A 26,206-nucleotide genomic window follows, 5' to 3' on the forward strand; every position below is an offset into this window, starting at 1 on the left:
GTATAATACATAGAACAATAGAGGCGGTGTGTGTGTGTGTGTGTGTGTGTGTGTGTGTGTGTGTGTGTGTGTGTGTGTGTGTGTGCGCGCAATCATCCTGCCCAGGGCCCTCTGCATTCTAGTCCCACACTGGAGGTCCAGTTGTATTGCTAATTTCTCCTGCTGTGACTCAATAAAGGACACTGAGGCTGGTTTGAGGTAGCGCTGTGCACATTCTACATCAAAGGTAATCTTCCCTCTAGAAGTCTGCTATAGTCCATCAGAGGTTTATAGCAAGGGGGACATGACACAGGGGAGACAAGGGGAAGGATGTATGTAGGAAAGGTCAACACAAAAAGGATTCTATTTGCCACTGTGGTCTGTCCTTAGGGGTTTAAAGTGATTTGGATCAGTGATGTCCCATCATATGTGTGTGTGTGTGTGTGTGTGTGTGTGTGCGTGTGTGTGTGAGTGTAATTGTGTGTGTGAGTGTCTGTGTGTCTCTGTATGTTGGTATAGAACATAGTCTAGAGTATTTGTGACTGGTATTGTTACAATCGGATCAGGAGATGTTGGTAGGTTTGACTCCAGTCTACTGTACGGCCGTCAGAGACTCATCAACCTACAGTCTGGATCAGTAAACTGCTCGACTCTCTCTCAGACTGACTCCCCACCTGCCCTCATCCCTGTTTTCACTCACTCATCCGTTCAGTTACCCTTCCCGTTTTGCCCTCACCCATACAGTGGCCTTAATATCCTAATCCTTCTACCCAGACCCACTTTGCCTGTTCCCATAACATCTCTATGACGAGGAGCGCAGGCTAACGTGTGGTTCTCTCACCACCGAGAGAAATGCGAAATCGTCAATCAAGTTAAAGAGCTTTTCAAAGAGGGTATAAGGAGCACCTTCAGACACGCAGCGCCCCACTCATTAATCTCCCTGTTCAGCTCAGTGGGAGAAATTTCCTATGCCTTGTATCTGTGAGCTACGTTACCGCGTTTAGATGTTTGAGTATCTTCACTGAAATTCTGAGACAAATTAAAAATGGATTTAAGAAAAAAGAAAGAAAGCTGCTCAAGAGGCTGAATTAGTACCTCTTCTTCCAAATTTTAGAAGAAATAGCAACCTTAACATTAAATCTTACATACTTGTTCTAGAGTTCCTTATAGGGTGACGAGGTAATATCGGACAAGGTTTCAATGTCGTGAACCTGTGATCGTGAGGAACATCGCCATCTAGAGGCAACTTAAAATCACTGACGCGTGTCATTTCTTCCCGGCCTCCCTTACGCACATTCGATTAGAAACCGACAGCATTCGGAATCAGATCGAACTGACAACGAAAACAATGTGCCCTTCAAACAGAATACAGTGTAGGATGTCACTCCTTTCACGTGTTTCCGTGTTTCTGCAACTGCGCAATGTGTGCTCAACTCTTTCGTAGGGTCCTCAGAACTATATACCTCCCCATGCAAGTTCACTGACCACAGTTGGCATGCATGTAAGTAGTGCAAACAAGGGGGAAAGAGCGAGGTTTGAAAAGGAAAAAACATTCAATCAAATAACAATAACTTAAACCATGCACAGCCTGCATTCAGTTTAATATTGTCTGCGTAATAACGACTTTGCCTCCAGCACATTTGGACATCCGTTATGAGCACAAATCCATTTGCTTACCTGAAATAATTGGAGCCAACCGAAATATGTCAGACAGGCGGCTGTTCACCGTTTCGTACGGAGAGTCCTCGAGGAAATCGTTCCCTGTAAGGAAATTAAAGTCACAAACGGCGGTTCATTTACTCAAAGGCGTTCGGGCATTGAGTTCTGACATAGACACACTCAATAAATATGGATGGCTAGATAAATAAATAGTGATATGTTTTTGTTGGTGTTTGTTAGGCTTCACGCCTCTCACATTTGCATAGTGCACATTTCATGGGTAGACTATATCTGGGTCAGTCGATTGATACAGTACGGTTGATTGGGCATGTTGGTCAGTTGCACAACTAGGGACCTCAACTGCCCCACTTGGAATATCTGGGTGTAGTTTCGGGGCAGGCCTATGGGTAACTCTTGAGATGCGCAGTGCCAAGGCTCAATTGGTTCTGAGTGAAATAAGATCCGAGATGGATTTACGCGCAAAACGGAGCACTTTTGGTGCCCTTAGCCATTGTGATTATGCGTTCTCCTTCTTTGCTCCATACTTACATACTAGTAGCCTACGTGTATTACATGTAGCCTAATAGAGGGGATTAGGTAACCTCGCAGGTCTGTCATCTGTGATGGCAGCCAGGGCGCATTCATGTACCTTGCAATGTCTGATAGATTCCCCAGTATATGCGCAGGCAGTTCTTCTCCTTCTTCATCCCTCTTTTACACCTGCAGTTGTACAGGGGACTCTGTTTGAGCGCATCCATGGCACTCCTACATTCGTCCTTCGCCTCCAGTCCGGACACCATGCTAAAGTTGCTCTCCTTCCCGGCTATGCACTGTCTCATTGTCCGGTACTTGGAGCTGCATCCCGGCTCCTTCAGACACTGCTCGCTTGCTTTGACACAATCGAGACGGTTCGCTCCAGATAAGACGTTTTCTTGGGCAAACGACAATACATCTGTGTAAAATAAATTATAACACAAAATAAATTCACCTGCTACTACTTTATTTATGAAACAAACAACATTGAGTTCACATTTAAAATAATAACAAAGTTTCGGTTAACCGGCATTGTTAACATGTAGCCTACCATGATTTTACACTTCACAATAAATAAAGTGAGATTATAGGCAAACTGAAAGCTGCTTTGGGGATTAAGATATTAAGGCGGAGAGCTGTGCACAACGTGGAAAACGCGAAAATAACATCACAAACACGTCTTACCAAATGCTTTGTTGGTTTTAGTTGGCATATCTCACTGTAGGCCTTTGTTAAACAAACATACGCACGATTATAAACCATGGTGGGGAAGATAAAAATGGGCTACTTGAACTTTTGTATTTCCACTGTCACATTTACCCTTACTCTTCCTTATTTGGTAAAGACATGCTTTTGATATACCACAATCCCTCTAATAATAATGACCACATAGTCACTAGGACTTGCAATTGCTGATCATTGCTGATTTACACATGAAATCAGGATGAATATGAAGAAATAACACAAATACTAGAAAACTTACCTAAAAGAGACAAAACGACGTAAAGAGTGGTAAGAATCATTGTGTATCTGTCCACGCGAAGCATATTCAACTGCAATTTGATTTGAACAAAACTTAATTTTATTTCCAAGGTATTTCCACTCTATTCAAATCCATTGAAAACATGACATGCGCTCCAACGTAGAGAAGAGACCACGGCTTCATGCGAATAACATTCCACGCCAAAAGTACTCCAATTTCAAAAAAAGCATATTAAGCTACCATCATATAGCGAATGGTTTCCCTTTTGTGTCTAGATCAAACGAGAAGAGGGGACAATAGAGGACAACAATGGTCCCATAAGCGACAAAACACACGGATGACTGCTCTCGGGAACTCCGGCTTGTGAGATGCCCGCGTCTGTCTGAGCGCACGCTGATGCTGTTGCCTCTGCTCAATAGCGCTCTAACCACATCCACGCAGCATCGGTTAGTCGAGAGAATCTCTCCCTTACGACTTGAACCTTTCTTCTATTAATAGTTCAATTTCCAATCTTACAAAGTAATGAAGCTAATATGTAGCCTATAGTAATGACAATCAACATACTATTATGGCAGGTGACACTCAGATATAGCCTACAGCCTCTATAGGCTACAATTTACTCCTTTAAGTTAGACTAATTTTCACGCTGTCCACAAACAAGCCTATGTAGCCTATTTGACTTGGAGCGCGAGTATTTTATTTTGATGTGAAATTGTCAAAATATTTAGCATATTTTAGTTTGTATTTGACTACTATTTGATAACCTAGTTGAATAAGATATTATATCATATGGAGATCTCTAGCTAAAAAGTAAGAATTCTTTACGAATCACGGTCAGGCCTAATGCACACAATTTGGGCTAAATGGTCCACACACTCAAATTTTCGTGTGTTAGTCCCTTCGACAAACCCGCATAGCCTATATTGATTAGCGCCCCGAGACGTAAACGCAAAATCCCCCCATGACTGTCCCCTCCACTATCCGTGCATTTGTCAACCTCAACACTGTTGAGCAGTAATGCGGCGTAAAAATTGGCTCATGCCCTGGATGCACTTTGGGTCATTTCTTGGAGGAATTCAAAAAAGAACAGACGCAAGCTACAAAGGTTTTGAAAATGAAGGTTGCCTGCTGTGCTGCCAATCAGTGAACAGTCGCGCAAAACTCAGTCACCAGAGCATTGGTGAATATCGCCATCTGTTGGATTTATAAGCGTATTTCATATTGTAGGAAAACATGCCAATTATACGCTGTAGCCAATCCTCTTTTTTGTTTTTTATTTCAGGACTTTCCGGCATTATGTTTCAGGACAGATTTGCAATGTCTAACTCACTACTTGGTAAAGTGAACACATTGTTGCCGTTAAGCCTGACAATTCTACAAATGTATGGCTCGATCCATCACAAATGAATGATGAATAAGTGAATTATAATGAATGTATTTGGCTAGGCTATTATTAATTAGGTCAATACAACATAGTTGGCAAATTAAGTTTTAACTATGATCATAATAATCCGGTGATACATTACTTGACGTGAGATGTAAGCCATGGAAAATATTGATTGTCTATTCGGGGGCTTTTCCCTATATTACTGTATAGGCTAAAGCACGAGGGCAATGAGAAAGGTTTTTCTACTCATTGACTGTTGACTGAATCAATCTGCACTATTGCCCTCAACCACGACATTAAATCAACCTTTTCAAGACCTTTAATACACAAATGGGAGTCTGGGAAAGGATTCTTGGTGAGAAAGGGAGTAGCCACAAACCAAGAGCCTTCAATGAAACAAGTCATTTGGACATTTTCATAGGCCTACATTTAAGTCATTGAAATATACATAAGCTAGGATACTTCCACTGTCTACCTACAGTAGCCAATACCTAGACCTATATTTTATCCATGTAGGTTAGGCTATTAGGATGACTCCGTGATTTTAAACTCAAATGGAAAATTGCCCACTTCACAAAGGTCACACACATCTACTATGGGATTTATGTAAAACCTCCATCAATATTTACTATTAATTTTCCAAATGAATGTCAGTTTGATGTAGTCTCCGGTCATATTAACGAGCGAGCGTTCACACTATAGGCTAATGTGCTTTATGGCACCGGCTCAAAAAACATTCTTCTCGATGTGCGCGGGAAATTGTCAGTGGCGAAATATGTGACGAATGTGGAAGGAAGCTCGTCGCACTGAATTCGAGTTATTGATTGCTGAGTGGGCTTACAAACGTCCAACCAGGAGTCGGTCTGTTACTAGCGAGCAGCAGTGATGATTCTGAATGACAAGGGAGTGAAGGAATCTGGTTTGTTCCCAATGAGCATTATAAACCATCCAACTACTATTTCAGGTCTTCCGCAAATGTACACTTGTCCAAAAGGCAACACGTAGGCAGGCTGCAACAACAGTTACAGGTGGAGGAATCAACATAGTCCACAGGTGTACCAGATTAGGCTACAACACGTGCGAAATTAGAATACATTCTAAAGCATGCAGTAACCTAGTTTTAATGTTTGCGCGGGAATCGTTAAAACGGATGCGCGTTCAGCACAGTTAAATTACAGGTTTTACGAAGTGGACATTATTACCTTTATCTTTCCAAAATGAGTTTGGATACTCTCTTTCAACAGATTATTTTAACCGAACAACAAATATCTGAAAAATCAAGGCAATTGCAAGAGGGTAAAATCATTTTATCATGCAAAGATTAGCCTAGGCGTACGATGCTTCAGCTAACGAGATTCTAAAGACGTTTACATTAGTCTTGCTAGCATGGCAGAATACAGTTATTTGAGGAGTTGACAGTAGTCTCAATGTTGAAGCTATTTAGTAATTAAGGTTTATCCTTTAAACTAAGATCTACCTACACAATGATGGACACACAAACCAAAGGGAACATTTTCATTTGTACTTTTCAGTCAAAGTTGCCATCACCAGATGTGAAGGCATGATAAAGTCCAGCGCTGAAAATAATAAACGTGATAATAAGAATCTTGAAGAAAAGGTGAGTTCTAGACTACAACTTCTGTTGTTATTTTAGTGAACTCCTAAGATTTTGTTCGAACGATTGTCCCGCTATCAAGTCTATTTTAGACCTAATTAACAAGGATGGTAGTACTGTGGTTTCAGCAGAAATACAAATTGAGAAAAAGTCTTCACAGCAAACTGAACCAGACATGTTGAAAGATGAGAGACTTTGTCAATATCTATTGGCATAGTAAAGCAGTAATTTGTTTCATGTTTAAAACAGTTAATAAAACAGAAAGCTTCAGTAACGTGGTGGATCGATTTGAAGGGCCATTACTAAATCAATCACTTAATTTCCACCATATCACATTCATATTATTGGAAGTAATCTTTAACCATGTAGGCCTATAAGTTATTTAAAATATAGACCAATTGACTTCTCTTCAAATTATTGTTATGCTCCTCTTGTAGTTGTCACATTAAACGAACATAATAAGAAAGAGAATGACTGCAATGGTCAGTGAATGCCAATTAATAACAGTTTTATAAATAGTTTATTTCACCCCTGAACCGTTGTGGTTCAGCAGTATTGATACACACGCTTAGGATATTACTTACAAACTCGCCAACTTGAAATAGTTTCCATATTGTGCTACCTGATACATTGTCATTACCTTCAGACAACGTGGTTTCTGACTGTAACACCATCTATTACAGTTCGGAGACAATGCCGTTTATTTTTTAGAAACACTTTGTTGAGTCTCAGACAGACAGGGGTTATTCTGAATTGCTTACCTAAGGCAGTAACTTTCCAAGCACCCCATGTTCACAATCATCCTTTATGATTTTCTTATTTTCTTTGAGGCAAGGCAGCATGTAATTACCTGAAAGATGCCTTTTATTCATAGCTTAAAAGCTGTGTTATTGCTGGTAATGGTGAGGTTATCTGTGTATGCTGAATTGTGGTTTGCATGGAAGTCTGTGGTTTGTGGTCTGTGGTTTTGAAGCATGTCTCAAGGATCACCTCTTGGTCTAATGGCCCCTCCTTGGCCCTCTCATGCTGGAGACCAAGACATTATTAATTCTGTATAGTAAGTACGTTGTTTCTATTTCTATGAAATATTCTTTGTATGGCATGCTTGCTTCATGACAGGCTCAGCAGCTGACTCATATTCAGTTCCAGTATGAGCTGATGAAGAAAAGTCAGGATCAGATGGAGAAACAGAACAACAACCTTCTACAACAGCAGAGCCATCTCAAAGAACGCTTGGTGAGTGGACTGGCTTCTGGACTGAGATGCTTCTGAACATGGCTGCAGTCACACTCAGACAAGAAAAGGAGCATAACTTATAAATATGTAATATATTCATTTAGCAGAGAGGTACAGTACAACTTACAGTATAACATAACTTGTAACATTGCTGTGGTGTGACTAAGACTGAATTTCTACCTAAGCTGCACAATCAATCTTCCAGTTAAAACAAACAAATTTGTCTTCATATGGGGGTAATGTTAAGTGTGTCCATGTGTTTGAAGGATGAGATAAAGAGGCAGTCAAGAGAAGAGAAGGAGAACTTCATTCGAGAGATACAGGCTTTCAACGATGACTTTAACCTCTTGAGTAACAGGAAGAGCTTGTTGAAGAGCCAAACCCAGTCTGAAATACAAGAGCTGGAGAAGGAGATCAGCACTCTAAACCAAGGTACTAAAGAGCCCTTTGAGATTGTTTTCCTAAGCGAGTCCCATATAACAATTAAAACCCATCTCCAAGACCTGGAGCTGGTTGAATCTTTTATGGTGAGTCTGAATACAGGAGTTTACCCCGACTGCAACCTCAAGGTCTGTTCTACTCCTGGTGCTGTTTCAGAGATGGAGTTCATGACCCAGAGCAACAGCCGTGTCAAGTCCATGCAGGAGGAAAAGAGAGGCCTCTATACAGAGCTCGAGGAGATGCAGCGAGTTCTTACAGGTGCTTATTCTATAAACACAGGGATTAGACCCAGGTGCTCTGCATGAAAGACAAGTGCAAACCTTGAGCTTTTAAATCTTAAAGCTGTCGAACTGCATGTAGTTAGGTTTTCCAGATTTGAACAGCTCGTGAGCGTTGTAGAGATTGTGGTACGTTGTCCAATCATGTCCGTTTTTAGACCTTGATGGCCAACTCTGCGAGGCAAGAGCAGTGAGCGAGGCGCTGAGAGCAGAGAGTGAGGCAGTCAGCCAGAAGCCTCTCACAGACGGCACCTGCCTGAGGTAACCATCCTCTTTGCTGTTCTCGCTGCTGTACACTGCATCGTCCGAACCCCAGTTTAACCCAAGGATGTGAGTGGGGCTTAATGGTGATATTCAGCCGTGCTTGTCCCAGAGAAGGCCAATCTGTCAGGACCACTTTGGCTGCGTTCTCTACGCTGTGGTCCGAGAAGTGCTGAAGTGTCCAGCAAGATCCGCCTGGCCTCTTGTCTCCCCCATTCTCCGGACCAGAACGTGTAAATAACAGCATTAGAGCCAATCACTTTAATTAAGACTTTGATCGGTTGCCTGTTTTATCTGCTCATCAAACAAAAAAAGAGAGAGAATTGCCTCCGATGGGCATGTGAGGAGCTTGATGAAAAGCTCTGCGTAGATCAATACAGGAATCTGTCGCAGGAAGGATGTCCTATACCGCTACCTCTTCTCCCTCCTCCACCTCCTTCTCTTCTTCGTCCCTACTTACCCCCCAACTGCTCCTAAATCATAAGTGAAGGAAGTGTGTTCGGTCCTTCCATCTTCCCCGGTCGCAAATCTCCTTCCTTCATTACCCCGGGGCTAATGAGCCTACAGGATCTGCTGAGTGGAGCTGGTGCTGTGGGGTGGAGGTGGTGGGGTTGGGGCCCGCCCTATCACCAGATATGATCATTCTCCCTGAGTGTGCCTGTCTCGTCGTCAATCACAGCTTCAATCACGCTCGGCATAGCTCCTTCCTCTTAAACAGAGTTTTACCTCCCCTTATTGATTGTTGGAAATTGAGTACATGTCAATTTGAATGAGTGCTGCGTTTTATAGAGTGTGCGATCCAAGGGGATGTCTGTGCCGGCTGGTGGGGTGCTGGGTCTGTCGGTCTTCGGTTCCTGCCTCGTTTCTTGGCTCTTGTTATCACGTTGATGATGCTGCTTTTATCGGTGTCTATCAATGGTTCAGTCCAAGTCACACGTTTGTCCTCGCAGACTGAAGAAGGAGCTGGAAGTGTTGAAGGAGGACGAGTTGGAGCTGCTCAGAGAGGCGCTCATCTCCGAGAAGCAGTTCCTGCAGTCGGTAATGACTCTCATCCAGCTCTCGTTGACACTCATTAGACACCGTGACCTCGCTAGGCCTGATTTCCTGCTTTCTGTTTCCTCCCTGTAGAAACTGTCTCAGAGGAGCAGCCCTTATTCCAGAAGTTTTACATAGCCTGCTGGCTCACGAAGGCTTTTAAGGCAAGTCAAAAAGCAGTTTTGTGTAACTTCTTGGGTAGAGTATGACCCCTGCAGACCTTTTCCAATCACAAAGTGCTGTTTGCAACCAGCTGTAAATGAGGGCAAGCTGACCTCTAGTGGATTTGATAGAAGTTGCAGAGGATTGTTTTTGATTAAGCCAAAATTACAGTAATCTTTATATACACAGATTGCGTTTTTATTCATTGCTTTTATTTATTCATTTATTTTGTCAATAAAAATGAATTGCAGCATGAAGAGCGTTGTCACAAATATACAGTCTGAAGTCTTCTGTGTACCATAACACCGGTATGTCAATGGTAGCTATTTTAGTTTGCAGGTACATTAGCAGTTTTGATCTTAAAGCAGGCATTTCAGCTGATTTAAGGTATCTATTACCAAAGCAGCATTGTATTATTTTAATATAATAACAAAGACAATTTAACTATCCTTCATATTATTGAGGAACATGTAACCCATAATGTAATCTGTTTATCATTTATCAAGGAACATATATTCAGTAATGTGCTTTTTGATATACATTATTATTATTTATTGTTTTCAATTAGTTCTTACTGTAATTTCTTCTGCTTCTATTATATAATTCTCCCTAGTGGTGTTTTGTGGAAGTGCACATATCTTGCTGTAACCAATTACCAATTATAATATATTATAATTATGAGGATCGTGGGCCTTTTGCCCTCTGGATTTGTCTGAATGCTAGTAGATTGATTTAGTATGTTCAATACCCAATAAACTTAAATTCCACGATTGACCACTGCTTCTTTGACCTTAACCCAAGTGCCTGGCCTGGATTAGTTTAGTTCAGACCATTTGACTAAGTGGTCTGCTACATCTGACCTGCAGATTCATAATGCTAATGTGTGGTTATCCACAGATGAGGCAGGCATTCTCAGTCTCAGTTTGGTCTGTCTCCAGCTCTTTGACAAGCTGATCGATGACACCATTTTTGTCAGTTTTGCCTGTCTTCAGACAGTCCTGGTTTTTGGGGAAGTAGGCTGTAGCACTTCCCGAGACTGGAATAGGAGACTCTATGAATAGAAAGAGCAGAGAATTGTGAGGATGGACATTGTGTGTGTGTGTGTGTGTGTGTGAGAAAAGCAGTGAGTGTAAGAACAGACTTGACAGTTAGGAAAGGCTGCTTACCTATGCAGTCTGCCAGCCGGTTTCCTCCTATGTATTGGGTTGTCCATTTATATCCAGTGTCCTTACTGCACTTCTCATAAGGACGTCGACTCCTCAGGAATGAGAAGTCGTACCCCTAAAGGAGGAGGTGGAATGCTTATTTTCTTCGTTTCTATCAAGTACAGAATCAATGACCTTGATGGCAGGTTCACTTTTTCAGACTGTTGCTCCATGACACTTCCTCAGTGTCTGGTCTGTAAAAGTTCAGCGCATGGTGTTGTTTACCTGGTTACACATGGGTTTGCAGTAGTGTGTTTGTTTGACCGTCACACACACAAGTCCTCCGTTTTTGTGGACATCAGGGACACGGCACCTTTTGTTCGGGGTGACATCTTCAGGATTTTCGTTGGGAAAGTCAAAATTACAAACTACAGCAGGAGAGAGAAGATACACACAACAATATTAGATATTTCTATTTACAGACAACATTCATGCAGTATGTACAACTTTTTTATTATGTGTAGGTTCTTTGATTGGCCTTTTTAGCATTGTTCCTAAGCCCAAAAATTAAGAAATACTAAACTTTACGATTTTTTTTAAATCACTTTAAAATTGTAAAGATACATACTGAAAAAATACATATGAATCTCATTCGCTGAGACGTTGCAGACTTAAGAGTTAGTCAGTAGGCGTTATTCTCTGTCTACGTGTGCCTGTGTGTGTTTTGGGTTTATGTGTGTTTTGGGTTTATGTGTGTTTTGGGTTTATGTGTGTTTTGTGTTTAGGGTTTGCGAGTGCATGCGTACATTTTGTCTGCTGTTTCTCCAGGATGTGTGCGAGTGTTCGGACTGAGTCCAGCAGACCAGCGGTCTGGTTGTCTGTCAAGGGACTCGTCACATTGCCTGCACACGAGGCTGCGACCTGCAGACACAGACAGAAGGAAACATGGCACTCTCTGACTGGATATTGGAGAAATGCCACTCTTAGTTGAGGTGTGTAACTGCAAACATTTTCAATTTGACCACTGGTATGAGACAGACATGCTATTTGTAAGTTGTGTTGTTTGTGGCATTTTGAAGCTGTTTTTTAAGTGATTTAAGGGGTCTACCTTTGGAGTTGATATTCATACCTGTAACTGAGTTATGAAAGTTGTAATGATCCGTTCCGGGAAGGAGCAGGGATCCTTAGACGGGTCAGATTTGCAGACTGAGAGAGCTTTCACACAGAGAGAACGAGCAACAATCAACTTTCTGTCATGAAAAGCACGTTCATTAATGAATGAATTCACGTCATTCAACATTTTGATGATATCTTCACGTACCTGTTACTGAGCACAAACAGATCAAAGCTGTGGTTGTTTGTGCAAATAGCATGTTGGTTCAATGTTCTGTCAATCTCTGCTCTGAAGAATAGCCACCTAAGGTATTAAAACAACTCACTTAACGTTGGGATGAGTGCAAAGATTCGAGTAGTGGCTTTTATTGACACATTGCTAACAAAAAAAACACTGCAATCAGCAGTGGTCATGTTTCGGGGAAAACCTGTGCACACACTTCAACTTGTGGACTTAGATACTAAACTATGCATAACAACTGGGTATATTTTTCCTGTCACATATTTAGCAATTGCTATTAAACATTGATAGCAAAATAAACACTGCAAACAGTAGTCATCATGTCTCGGGAAAACCTGTGTGCACACAGCAACTTGTTAATACTAAACTATGCATAACAACTGGGTATGTTTTTCCTCCCTGTCAAATGTCAGAACAAACTGAAAGCTCTTCGCACTTCTATTCAAATGGAGTTCATTCCCAACGTGCACTCTTGGGGGTGCTGACACTGCATGTATATTTACAACACCGCAAGTTGTTGTTCCTTCCATACCACTGGATTGTACCTATAACTGGTGTCTGAACCTTCATGTCCCTGAAGTTTCTCTCAATCCAGTTTGGCAATGCCAGCTGTCACCCCAGTCTCTATGAATATGTGACCGAGTATTCACCCTCCCGAAATATGATGTGACCATCTTCTCCTTATGCACAAGCTGAGGGGAGCTGTTGTGTCACAATGCCTAGACTTATCTGAATAATTAAATACGGATGTTATTCATAATGAATGGGCTATGATCAGGGAGACATGAATTATTAAGGGTTTTTGGGAAGGACATTGAGCTAATTTACACAGTTTTGGTTGAAACTAAGGAAAAGCAGAATCAGTCTTATGTTGTAAGCTGTCCCCAACTTGTTATGATAAGAACGACAAGCCATGCCTACAAGTTAAGTCTCAGGTCTTTACTTTTAAGGTTGTGTTTCATTTGGCAGATTTAAATCCTGGTCCCTATATTATCATTATTGGAGGACATTTAAAGAATAGGCAGACTGGAGGGATAGAAAACTTAATATGCTGCTCACTCTGAGATGGTACAAACACACAGACACACAACTCTGCACAGACCCCCCCCCCCCTCCCCTGTGACCTGTGTCTTTGTCATGATGAATGGTTAGAGATAACAGGGTTCTCTTTCTGTCTAACCTTTCTCAAATACCAGGAACATTCTCTCAGGGTTCTCCACTCCTGCCGCCTCCTTCGCTTCCATTGTGCTGAATTACCCAGCCGTGAATAAACGCAGCTCAGTTGTCAAATGACTCACATACGGATGAGTCCCAGGTCCACAGCTGATTACTATTCAACCTGCTGCTACTTGTGCCTCAGAATGTAGGCTAGGTCATCAAGGTACAGATGCACACCTCCTAGGGGATCTCATTTGAGTGCACCAACAACATAAATAGCTAACAATGCAACATTCCGTAGTTTTTTTAATGATTGCTAATTTGTTTTATTTCAAGGTTAATTAATTCCACAAGTCTCTAAATCCATATTGGTGTGTCGTCGCTGTCGACTTAGAATTTTCTCTTATTCTTTTGTCTGTCTGTCATGTTTGACAAATTGATTACCCTTTCATTAAAATCACTACAAGTGGCAGAGTGCGACCATGTTTCAGATGAATATTTTCCTTGAGATCTTTTCAAAGGCGACTTTATGAGCACAGCTGTGCATTATTAAATGTCTAAAGCCAAGCGGGGGAGGGACTCTCAGTGGTGCTCATCCATCTTGTGTTCCTTGTACACAAATTAACGAATCATCAGAGAAACCACTTAAGGTGAGGGGGAGAGAACCCATTCTTTCCCCCTCGAGGGCTCGAGGGCTGACTTGACTCTCCGCTCTCAGCCTTCCCTACAGCAAACACAGCGTGGGTTGTGAACACACACATTCTGATTAGTCAACTCCTCTGAAAGAGAGAGACCAAAAAAAACTAACCATGCACTAACTAATGTCCATGCACTTAAATGGCACAAGCTAAGGAAACAACCATTAATTTCTCAAATATTTATAAGATGGTCCCTGGTGCCCGTCCTTTGGGGTTCTGTAATAACCAAACTCATCTCTCCAGGATACCATGGCTGAGCAGATAAAAGGATGGGGCTTGTGTATAATTCAGTGTGAATCTGTTCTGCTGGCTGCAGTTCTCATAACTCAATGTGACTGGGTGCTGTAGCAAGGTCTAAATCAAGTGCTCCTCAAGTATTGGTGCAGAGAGTCCAAAACCTGAACCCCCTGACGGCTCTGCCGGCTCCAGGATGCAGTGGTTTCACTCTCTAATATGGCACCAAGGATGTTGACGCTAATGATGGACCAAAAAGCTTTTTAGATTAATATTCCCAAAGGAGCTTAGATTTAGAGTGCCCCCTCCCTGCAGCTGGACTGCATGATATCACAAGTCCAAATAGTTGGCTAAAAACTATTTATAATGTCTGAAAGACAAACAAAACAAAGTAGGAATAGTAAACTAGAGTTGTGCTGGATGACTGGCATATGCAATACTTTTAAGATATGACCCCTAATGTACTATTGCAGTACACATGTCTTCAACCTGCTCCTCAGGGCCCACCGTCCTGTATGTTTAAGATGGCATCTTAATGAGGGCCATTCCTTTGGATCAGGTATGTTGGAGCAAGGAAACATCTCAGACATACGGGACAGTGGGCCTGAGGACCAGGGTTGAACTGCAACTGTAGTCGATCGTCTGGTTAGTAAAGGAACCAGAGGATCTCGCAGTCTCATCGTTTTGTGTTTTTTTCGGACGACCAGTTCAGTGCAGGGCCAGCTGTGGGCCGGATGATGAAACCAACACCCTGGCTGTCCCTCCTTTTTTACCTCAGAGGGGTGCGTGAGTGATCGCTTTAATTCCAATCTTTATGCAGTTGTAAATGAGCCCATTTGAATAAACCACAAGGAGCCATAAACGTGGCAGGGTGGAGATGGAGGATCTTGTTAAGATGTCGTCTCTATTAGATTCCCGGGCCTGCTTTATGAGTGAAGATGAAGTAACCTGAGTTATCCACATAGGAATACAGAGAGCAGGAGACAGGACACAGCTAGCTCTTTCTTCTTCTCTAAGGCAAACCTAATTTCTGGGATATTTTTACCTCAGAGTAGAAAGCTGTCAGGATACCCTGCATCGTACATTATGAGCATGTATCCACACTGAGTATTTAACTTTATTATTATATGAATGTGTGACATGAATAATATCCAGTTCTTCAGATGTTATATTTAGAAAGGAGGGTAGGTATACAGAATTGGTAACGTCGAGATATTTGTCAGAAGTTTCAAGCAGAGTAAATCAAATATTTGAGAAGTAGGGGACCCCTTTTCAAGATTCATCCTGAGAGTTCCTTGTTGATCTCACAACTACATCAGAGCATCAAAATCCACCATTGAATTCATGAACTACACGCACGCATACATTATAAATTTTCTAGGAATAAAGACTTTGATGGCCGATGAAGGCAGCATTCCAGACAGTGTGTTGCTGATTTGAGATAATGACCCTGGCTGCATTCCTCTTGAAAAAGTCGGTCCCCCATGAAAACACTAGTAAGATTTGACTTGCATAGCAAGCCCCCCATGATTTGCTCAGAGGTGATTCAACCCCGGTGTTGATGATGTAGATGCTCCAGTTGGCCCGCTAGTTACACTACATGACTAATCAGAAGCTTGATGACCTGCATTATTCTTCTTCATGGGTCATAATAGTCCTTCACACAATGGAAGGGAATGAATCCGCTGATGTCAGGAGAGAGATGGTGTGTTACTAGCATGTAGATTATTTTATTTGGGTAATGGGGCAAACTGCCAGGTGGGAGAAACTGGGCTGGGCAGCAAACCAGCAGCAACACACACAGCAAGCCGCATAGACATACTGTGTGTGTGTACTGTGTAGATGTGTGTGTGTGTGTGTGTGTGTGTAGATGTGTGTGGGTGCGTTAGAGCTCTGCTTAAATAACTACTTTACCAAGTGTCGCTTTGGATAAAAGTGTCTGCTAAATGCGTAAATGTAAAGTGTGGCACATCTAAGCTGAAAGTAACACACCTGCTGTTAATGCCTGAGAATCTTGCACAATTTAAGATGTTACAGTGCTGTGCATTGATGAAAAGGAGCAGGGCAAACATAAAAAGAAGGCCATATGGATTTTGCTTCAACAGATGCACTTTCTGTAATTGAAAATACGTTATTGAAGGACGAAGGTAAAAGAGAGAGGGGGGAGAGCGAGAGTCCTACACAGAAGGGGGTAAGGCTGACAAACACCAGTCTATAAAACCAGTCATTAGTATCGAGTCTGATTTTTTCATTTTCTTTTATGTGTGGAAAGCATCAGAGACAGAAGAAGAAGAAGAGAGAGAGATGGAGAGAGAAGAAGAAGAACAGAGAAGTGGAGTGCAGGGAAGAGGAAAAACCGATGGGAGAACGTGAACGAACGAGAAAGAGATGGGGAGATAGGGTGGGGGATTTGTCTGAAAGAGAGGGTTGAGCGTTGGGCTTTAGGGCAGAGGTGTTGGGCAAGTGGTGCAGAGGCAGAGGGCTGGCCTGGCATCTTTAAAAGGGGTTCCGGCTGGTAATCTGCCCAGCATCAAACTCAGCAGGGGGTACTCTCTGATGTCTCCTTATATGAGCTGAGGGCCATATCGCCTGCTACAATCCTATTCCTCATATTAGAAGACACACTCTCACGGACACACACTCTCTCTCTCACAGACACACACTCTATCACAGACACACACTCTCACAGACATACACATACACTTAATATATGTGACAGATCAAAATATAAATGTTAATGTTTTTCATTCTGTGGATCACATTGTAAATTATTTAGTAAAATACTAATATGTATGTTTGTGGACACAATCAAAAGCCACAAGCTACCAGAGCCTGACTCGTAATATCCAGCTCGGAAGCTCAGTTTGCCACGTCAAGTGGAACTTGTCGACAGATAGATGCTGACAGAAAAGAACTTCACGTCTCAGCCTCAGAGGGACTTCTTGGGCTCTTAATTGACTTTCACAGCGTTGTCTCTGTCTTAATGATTCCATGAAGTGACTGGTTTGGTCAGTTGGCTGCTATTTTTACTCTCGTTTTGCCCTCAAAGCTTCAGTCACATGCAGGCAGCAAAACATGAACATATGACTCAAAATACTACAGGCCTGACCCCAGGTTCAACATTTACTTTCTGTGAAAATGTGCAAAGCGGGTGAAATACCAGTGAAGTTATGTGTCAGATTTTGTTTGCCTCAAACCTGAAGGGGAGGTGGGGTGTGTGACCTGGATGTGGTTTTAGAGTAGACAGAGTGAGACAGGAGATGGAAGAGGAGAGAAATAGAGAGATGGACAGAGGGTAGAAAGAGAGGGACAGAGAGATAGAGAGAGGTTATGGAAGGGGAGAAGACTTGCTGGCTGTTTAACACTAGAGCACCTCGCCAGCTGCTTGGTTAAGCATGCTCAGAGTCGCGTTCATTATTTTAAATGTCACTATTGTCCCTTGCTGTTTTTACAGCCCCCAACCACGTCCACTAGAAATGCCACAGCCTCAAGACATGGTTTTTGAAAGGCAGGATCTCTCTCTCTCTCTCTCTCTCTCTCTCTCTCTCTCTCTCTCTCTCTCTCTCTCTCTACACAGGCTTCACACCATTACTGAGAGGTCAAACAGAGACATCCTATTCATGTGCACTGTGTGTATGCTTGTATGTGTGTAAGGGGTTCGGTCTAATAGGATTGCTCCAGTGAAGTGCCCATGGACGCCAATGCACACTGTGCTGTTATCGTGTTAAATTATGTTTCCTGTCTCAATTAAGTGCCCAGTGGGGGCCCCTTTGAAACAGAACAGAATAATTTACAGCTGTCGTTTTGGAACGATGCATGTGATTGCTATTGTAAAAATGTAATTTCTTGACAATTTGCCTTTCAATTAGGTTTTATGATATTAACTGCATGTTGTTTTAGTGCTGAAAAATGAATGTCTGTTTGCTGTTTGATTACAGGTGAAGAGAATGCATTCCCCTGATGAATCTCTGCCTGAACTGAATCTGAACCTCACCCATGACTAGACACAATTTCCAATAAGGTATGATCTACAGAAAGTTTGTCTGAAAGCAGAACTGAAAGCTTGTTTTGGGGGCTAACCCATCCAGCACCCGCCCCAGCCACTGAAATATAGGCGTGGGACTCTTCAGAGAGTCAACTTTGCTCTCCTTTCAGACCGTCATTGAGTTTCTTTTTCGACAGCCTCGAGTCATTTCCCCTTTGACAACTTCCTAATCAACTCCTTAAAGAGAGGGTACTCAACTCTCCCTAACTGCACTGTCTGTCTGGGCTTCCTGATCACAGCCTCTTAATGGAGCGGTGACCTCATCAGCCCTGGCTATCTGCCGTCTCACTGCCAGAGATAGCGACAGAGGGAAACACAGTGGAAGAACAGACCATTTCTAACTGTATCTCATCTCTGCTTTTTCTTGTATCTTCTCAGATGCTGCCATTGGGTAAAATGAGAAAACCTTTGATTTGGTCCATTTCAGGATACCGGATGTGAAAAGCTTGGTACTATATAACGTTGGTGTTATGGGAGGATTGGCCTAACGTCATTATCCTGGAGTGATGGAATTGTACTTGCATGTAAGATTTTTTTTCCCATATTGATCTCAAGAACCAAACTTGGAACAGCTTTTTAGTGAACCGAAAGTTGACAGACTCAAAAATAAATCAGTTCTCGTTGCATTCTCATGGCCGCCCTTTTCCTGAAAGAGGACTATGACCTCTTTCTGGTATGGATCAGCTTATAGCAAGACCAAGAAGTTCAAGTGAAAAGCAGTTGCAATAACAAAGACAATCAAGAGGACTTTGAGTTAGTATTGCATCAGTTAAGCAAACCAAAAAGCGGTATCAATAACCCCATTGTCAGACCACCTTCAAAGATGATGTGACAGGACTTGGCTTCAGAGAGGTCTACATTGTTTGAAACCCACACACAAACAACAAACTGTAAAGTTCTAAAAACATCCCATGAAAATGGTTGACGCACCACTGTGTTGAAGCAGACTAATACAACACGCTATTTATTGGAATTAAAATCATCTTTAGCCATGGAATGTTCTTGCATCCATAACACATCAGTTCCATTTGTAACTATGACTGCAACCTAACATTTTCACTGGCGCACCATTGAAGTTTGTTTCCCTAACCGAGAACATAATGGTTCTTAACTCTGGGTTGCTTCTGTCTGGAGTCCTTAGCTGTGTCATTAGCCACTATCCTTCACCACACACACACACACACACACACACACATACATACACACACACACACAAAGGCACTTTGCACTCAGTAAGTTGATGAGCCAAAACACTTCTTCTTCCTCCTCCTCCACTGGCTGTTTGGGCCTGGATCCAAGGCAGAATCTTCATAGAGAGGATGAGATAATGCTATCTGAACCACAGTATCATGCATCCTGTCTGTCTGACTGCAGTAACATTACTAGTCTGTCTGTCTGTCTGTCTGTCTGACTACAGTAACATTACTAGTCTGTCTGTCTGTCTGTCTGTCTGTCTGTCTGTCTGTCTGTCTGTCTGTCTGTCTGTCTGTCTGTCTGTCTGTCTGTCTGTCTGTCTGTCTGCAGTAACATTACTAGTCTGTCTGTCTGTCTGTCTGTCTGTCTGTCTGTCTGTCTGTCTGTCTGTCTGTCTGTCTGTCTGTCAGTCTGTCAGTCTGTCTGTCTGTCTGTCTGTCTGTCTATCTGTCTGTCTGTCTGTCTGTCAAATTGCTGTCTAAATTTGCACATGGTACCTATCCTACCTTTTAGGACATGGGGCAGCCAGGCTAGATTCCAGTTAGCTTCCTCACTGGGTCAGAGAAGGCTGCAGCTGGCTCCTCCCCTGTGCGGGCCACTGTGTCTAAACCACTCTGTCCGTCTGCATTTGATTGGATGAGTCTGGGAGGCTGGGCACAAGGTGCTGATGAGAGGTGACACTGTGGCAGCACATGGTCACACGTACATGCACACACACACACACACACACAAACACAGACAGTCATAGACACACATACACTCCCTGACACACACAGCATATGGCCACAGCTGGCTAGGCGACCACACACGCTGGTCCAGAGCCCAATGTCCAGCGCTGGTGCCAAGGAGACAGGGTGACAAGGAGATGTAGCGACATGGCGTGGAGGGATGGTTGGCACCGAATCAGCCATGCCCTCATCCCTTTCTGTCATCACCACAACGATGTTGGTGTGATGCCTAAAAGCAAGTTACACCAGTGCCAGTGTGTTGCTATGGCAAGGTAGGCTAAAAGGGTTTTTGCTTAAATAATGGGGAAGCATAGCATTCCATTTGGCGGGGGGGGGGGGCGTTTATTTAGCAATGAGAGCTAAATCAAAAAAGCTCCGTGTGGAAACCAAATGCTCACCCATCCGATTGGTTCCGGAGCCAAGCCTAAGCTATAGGGAATAAAGTAGGTCTTAAAAAAAAGGTGAAAGTTTGTTTTAAACACTGCTCTCCTCCTCTCCCTCCATTCCTCCACCCAGCTGATCTGGAGCACTAATCACCTAGTCAATACATCTATCCCTCAGCCAATAGCTATTACTTCGAATTAAAGCCGTCAGCTCGGCCAATGGAAACAGCTGACACGTTCATAAAAGCAGCTTTCATTAGTGTGTATCGACCAAGCCATCAACGAATGACTGGGCAAAAAAAAAAAAAGATGGAGAACAGAGAGAGAGTGAATTAGAGGCTCAGTTGGAGGAAGCCAAAACTGAAGTTCCTTCCGGAAACAAATACATCTTAGCGTCAGTTATATGCTCCCTCTGCCCAAATCTCAGAAACGTACTGTAGCCTTCTTTTATGGGTGTTGACGAGGGGGCTATGGTGTGTGTGTGTGTGTGCGTGCATGCACGTGTATGTCTGTGTGTGCTTGCGAGCCTGTTTATTGCAGGAGAATGGCAGCCTAAAATAGGCAGCTCTCAGAAGCAGAGAATTGGAGCATCGATCTGGGTCACATGTAAATCTCACCGCGAGGTGGACCAGCCTTTGATCTCCCAGTGGGGGACTCAGGCAGCCACACAGCAGAAGCACAGCAGCCGTAAGACACCATCTCTCTCTATCTCTCTCTCTGTATATCTCTGTATATCTCTGTCTGTCTCTCTCTCTGTCTGTCTCTCTCTTTCTCTTTCTTTCTCACTTTCTCTGTCTCTCTCTCCCCCTCTCTGTCTCTTTTTTACTCTCTCTCCCTTTCTTTCTCTTTGTCGATCTATCTCTACATATCTTTGTATCTCTCTCCCCCTCCTTCATTTGTTTTCAGCTCGGTTATGCAAGCACCATCTTTTCATTGTTCTTGCCTGCAGTGCATGATGTGACCAGTAGATGGCAGTGTGGTACAGCCAGGGCTGTGTCTGTCAGGGTCCCGTCCTTTGCTCTCTCTCTGTCTCTCTCTGTCTCTCTGTCTCTCTCTCTCTCTCTCTCTCTCTCTCTCTCTCTCTCTCTCTCTCTGCTCTCCAACCAGACCTGGCTGTTTACCTAAGGCCTTTGAGAGATCAGAGGGAAATTGATCACTGAAAGGCTTAGTAATATCTGTCATTGAAGATAATGTCCCTATTGGTGCTTTAGAGAGTTTGTGCGTAAGTCATTGTGGGGAGTTTGTGGTTTTTCATAGCTGTGATGTCCTGAACAGTCTGACTGATGACTGAATGTGCTTGAAAGGGTTGCAACAGCTGACATACACACATAGATACACACAGATCTGTTCACACACACACACACCCACACACACACCCACGCGGTCTTCGAGACAGAGAACGGTATCTGAGTACATACAGAGAATTGACTTGACCCAAATCAGCGTTCCTCTCCTTGGTGCAGAGCTGAAGGAGAGAGCAGTGTGGAGGGTGATTACCTGGGCTTCTGTTCCCGGCCTGCGTCTTCTGAGGCACACCCGGCACCCCTCCAAACCCATCACCACGGATGATCTGATGATGATGGATCTCTGAGCAAGCTGGCAGGACCATAGCTTCACATACCGCAAGGCACAACAGTGTGCATGTGCAGGGGGTTTTGTTCTTCTAAGACGTGCAAAAAAGTACAGCTAAACTGTATTTTGAGCCCACTCTTTCTTTGATTATACTTTGAGACAAAAAGGTAGAGAGTGGGGATACTGTCGGTGGTGTTAGAAAGAGCCAGGAGAAATGAGAGTCTTTGGGTGTCGATCAGTCTGTACGTTTGTTAGTCTGTGTGTATGTGTTTGTTAGTCTGTGTGTGTGTTTGTTAGTCTGTGTGCATGTGTTTGTTAGTCTGTGTATGTGTTTGTTAGTCTGTGTGTGTGTTTGTTAGTCTGTGTGTGTGTTTGTTAGTCTGTGTGTGTGTTTGTTAGTCTGTGTGCATGTGTTTGTTAGTCTGTGTGTGTGTTTGTTAGTCTGTGTGTGTGTGTTTGTTAGTCTGTGTGTGTGTTTGTTAGTCTGTGTGCATGTGTTTGTTAGTCTGTGTGTGTGTTTGTTAGTCTGTGTGTGTGTTTGTTAGTCTGTGTGTGTGTTTGTTAGTCTGTGTGTGTGTTTGTTAGTCTGTGTGCATGTGTTTGTTAGTCTGTGTGTGTGTTTGTTAGTCTGTGTGTGTGTTTGTTAGTCTGTGTGTGTGTTTGTTAGTCTGTGTGTGTGTTTGTTAGTCTGTGTGCATGTGTTTGTTAGTCTGTGTGTGTGTTTGTTAGTCTGTGTGTGTGTTTGTTAGTCTGTGTGTGTGTTTGTTAGTCTGTGTGTGTGTTTGTTAGTCTGTGTGCATGTGTTTGTTAGTCTGTGTGTGTGTTTGTTAGTCTGTGTGTGTGTGTTTGTTAGTCTGTGTGTGTGTTTGTTAGTCTGTGTGTGTGTTTGTTAGTCTGTGTGCATGTGTTTGTTAGTCTGTGTGTGTGTTTGTTAGTCTGTGTGTGTGTTTGTTAGTCTGTGTGTGTGTTTGTTAGTCTGTGTGTGTGTTTGTTAGTCTGTGTGTGTGTTTGTTAGTCTGTGTGCATGTGTTTGTTAGTCTGTGTATGTGTTTGTTAGTCTGTGTGTGTGTTTGTTAGTCTGTGTGTGTGTTTGTTAGTCTGTGTGTGTGTTTGTTAGTCTGTGTGCATGTGTTTGTTAGTCTGTGTGTGTGTTTGTTAGTCTGTGTGTGTGTTTGTTAGTCTGTGTATGTGTTTGTTAGTCTGTGTGTATGTGTTTGTTAGTCTGTGTGCATGCGTTTGTGTGAAAGAAGAAGAGAATGAGGATGAGAACGCGTGGAGGAGTTGCTGTGTGCGTTTTACAATCCCCTCATCCTGCAGTCAGCAGTGGCACGCCCTCACGTCGTGTGGATCCTGACAGATTCAATTCCACCACCTGCTTCTCTGCATTATTCCTTAGGCAGGGATACTGTATGGCTTATCGCCTCCATCTCCCTCCCCTCCCTCCCCCTCTACACCTCACCTCCTCATGCCTGCCACGTATTCAATTACTCCCGACTTGATTACATACTTAAAATGCGACGTTGAAGGGCAAATGGCTACTTACTCTCCAAAGGAAATCTATTCCGGTCCAGCTTACAATGTGGAGGAGATTCCCATGACTCAGTTTGTTTGGAATCTGTAATGGGTCTTAGGTTTTATTTCAGTCTAGTCCAGTAAATATGGGGTTGGGAAAGATGGTTTCAGGTTTTGTGTTCTGCAGTGTTGTTTATCTTGTCTCTTTGAGGAAGGCACCTCAGTCGCCTTACACAAGACCATAGATCATCATATTATCACAACGTTAAGGATGACCTGCCAAATTACCTGCAACAAACAGCTCTATTCCAGCACAGCAAACACAATCAATTAAGACACTCCCAAAGTGACATGTGATTAATCCAAGCTCGCTTGTTTTAAGTCAGGTACGACCCTATCAGCTCTGCCAACGTAACAGCATCATGTGTCATTATCTCAATGCTCAAGAACTCTGGGCTGTGTACTTGAGGACAGCACAGGACACTAGTGGACTGGTTCTGTTATTATAATTATTACATGCTGATAAGTAGCAACATTGTCTAGAATAGTACACACTGTGGCGCGAGATTACTTTTAAAAGTGATCCGTGATCAGATCTAATAAAAATGTATTTGTATAGCCCTTTCTACAAGCAATGTCACAGAGGGCTTCACATACGCCCATAGAACTGCCCCTCAAACAACCTCAACCCTCAAGGAAGACAAGGAAAAATTCCCAGCAAAACTCACAAGACACAGGTTGATAAGTTGATCCGTTTCTAAGGTCAACATGTAGTATAGCTGGACGCCATGCGGGGGGGCCTGCCTGACCAACCTGCTTTGGTGCCATAGCAACTTGTTTGGAGTGGTGATGGTGTTTGTTTGGTGAAAGTGGCCCCCTACACAGAGAGGGCGTTCTGTTCTCTAATAGGTCAGTGTGAGGGGGGGAGGGAGGGAGGGAGGGAGGGGGGAGGGAGGGGGGAGGGAGGGAGGGAGGGAGGGGGGAGGGGGGGAGGGAGGGGGGAGGGAGGGAGGGAGGGAGGGGGGAGGGAGTGGGGGAGGGAGGGGGGAGGGAGGGGGGGAGGGAGGGAGGGAGGGGGGAGGGGGGAGGGGGGGGGGGGGGGGGAGGGAGGGAGGGAGGGAGGGAGGGAGGGAGGGAGGGAGGGAGGGAGGGAGGGAGGGAGGGAGGGAGGGAGGGAGGGAGGGAGGGAGGGAGGGAGGGAGGGAGGGAGGGAAGGTTGCTGGCCACTGCTTTCACAAACTAGTGCCCACACGGATAAGCGCTCACATGCGATGCTCACGTGTTTCACACACAAACTCTGGCAAACTGTCTGAGTCATACACAAGCGAGACGACACACACAAATACATACACAAATACTGAACCACTGTCCTTAAAAAACTCTATTCATACTTTACTGAAGTGTGTAGGTTTTATTGGGTGTAAAGATAAACCTGTATGAATGACCGAAGCATACATACACACACACATGCATGCACACACACACACACACAAGGTGAAAGGTAGGATGGGGAGCATGTCCTGTGGAATTAGCTGGAGGGTGCTGGGAAGAAACTCCTCATCAACCCATCCTCCATCCCTTCCTCAGACACGTCTGTCCCCTCCGTCCCTTCCTCAGACACGTCTGTCCCCTCCGTCCCTTCCTCAGACACGTCTGTCCCCTCCGTCCCTTCCTCAGACACGTCTGTCCCTTCCTCAGACACGTCTGTCCCCTCCATCCCTTCCTCAGACACGTCTGTCCCCTCCGTCCCTTCTTCAGACACGTCTGTCCCCTCCATCCCTTCCTCAGACACGTCTGTCCCCTCCATCCCTTCCTCAGACACGTCTGTCCCCTCCATCCCTTCCTCAGACACGTCTGTCCCCTCCGTCCCTTCCTCAGACACGTCTGTCCCCTCCGTCCCTTCTTCAGACACACGTCTGTCCCCTCCGTCCCTTCTTCAGACACACGTCTGTCCCCTCCGTCCCTTCCCCAGACACGTGCCTGCCCAGGTTTACCTCTTCAAGCCTTATCTCCGGCCTGTACAGCCAATGGGGGAGCTGCATACTCAATGAAGCAATCACAAGCTGAACCTGCTGCGAGTCCCCAGACCACGGAACATCTGCAAACCCTCCACTTCCTCCGACTCCCAGCAGAGTGATTGATTGCCTTTGCTTGTCTGTACGTGTGCTCGTGCGGCGCGCTGGTGTGTAAGGGTGTGTTCATGCGTAAGGGTGTGTAAGAGTGTGATACTGCGTAAAGGTGTGTTTGTGTGGAAGGGTAAAGTTACTGTTCCTCTGTATGTCTTGGAGAGTGTTTGTGTGACATGTCAGATATATGAAAGGTTACCAACCCATTTGGAGAGAGTTATCTGCCTGAAGAACCCTGGAGAGCTCCTTGTATGTGCTATACATTTCAGCCTGGGAGTCAGATGAGGATATTGGATTTTTTTCAGTGCAGCAACACACTGTATGAGCAAAACAGACATCAACGTGTTTATCTGCATGTTTACCTTTGACTTGACTTGTGCGTGTGGGTGCATAGTCTGCCTTTTGTATCCACACGACCATGAATACCACACCGAGTGTGTGTGTGTGTGTGTAGCCTGTGTCTGGTGTGTAGTCCCATGCGTGAGAGG

The 26,206-nt window shown here is 43.8% G+C and overlaps 3 protein-coding genes across 4 annotated transcripts in view; 1 reads left to right on the plus strand and 2 right to left on the minus strand.

Moving 5' to 3' along the window:
- Positions 1-3,525, minus strand: part of gfra1a (gdnf family receptor alpha 1a) — a 48,906-nt gene extending 45,381 nt beyond the window's left edge. Inside the window, exons 1-3 of the mRNA XM_084710251.1 lie at positions 3,155-3,525; positions 2,288-2,590; positions 1,657-1,740 (exon numbers count right to left, since the gene is read on the minus strand). Of these exons, the coding sequence (XP_084566377.1) occupies positions 1,657-1,740; positions 2,288-2,590; positions 3,155-3,218 (451 nt within the window). The 5' untranslated portion in view covers positions 3,219-3,525. The remainder of the gene's footprint in view (positions 1-1,656; positions 1,741-2,287; positions 2,591-3,154) is intronic.
- A 2,014-nt stretch (positions 3,526-5,539) lies between these two features.
- Positions 5,540-19,200, plus strand: LOC146268543 (coiled-coil domain-containing protein 172-like). 2 transcript variants are annotated; one of them, XR_014768765.1, is made up of 11 exons: positions 5,540-5,837; positions 6,074-6,159; positions 7,276-7,392; positions 7,659-7,824; positions 7,990-8,091; positions 8,270-8,372; positions 9,323-9,410; positions 9,501-9,571; positions 11,543-11,706; positions 18,097-18,179; positions 18,582-19,200. XR_014768765.1 is itself a non-coding variant. In XM_084708745.1 (8 exons), exons 1-8 carry the CDS (start codon positions 5,759-5,761, stop codon positions 9,543-9,545), a joined length of 786 nt encoding a protein of 261 aa, XP_084564871.1. In that variant the 5' UTR covers positions 5,541-5,758; the 3' UTR covers positions 9,546-9,640. The 2 variants fall into 2 exon arrangements, 1 of the variants encoding a protein (XP_084564871.1); XM_084708745.1 differs by lacking the exons at positions 11,543-11,706; positions 18,097-18,179; positions 18,582-19,200 and having other exon boundaries at positions 5,541-5,837; positions 9,501-9,640.
- On the minus strand, positions 9,760-12,170 carry LOC146268544 (uncharacterized). The gene is made up of 6 exons (XM_084708747.1): positions 12,036-12,170; positions 11,844-11,929; positions 11,521-11,635; positions 11,000-11,142; positions 10,736-10,850; positions 9,760-10,620 (listed from the first exon to the last, which is right to left on the minus strand). Exons 1-6 carry the CDS (start codon positions 12,085-12,087, stop codon positions 10,457-10,459), a joined length of 675 nt encoding a protein of 224 aa, XP_084564873.1. The 5' UTR covers positions 12,088-12,170; the 3' UTR covers positions 9,760-10,456.
- Positions 19,201-26,206: the final 7,006 nt, after the last annotated feature.

The sequence above is a fragment of the Hypomesus nipponensis genome, chromosome 11 (genome assembly GCF_054491055.1).
Source record: "Hypomesus nipponensis isolate SF chromosome 11, ASM5449105v1, whole genome shotgun sequence".
In the NCBI taxonomy this organism is placed as follows: domain Eukaryota; kingdom Metazoa; phylum Chordata; class Actinopteri; order Osmeriformes; family Osmeridae; genus Hypomesus; species Hypomesus nipponensis.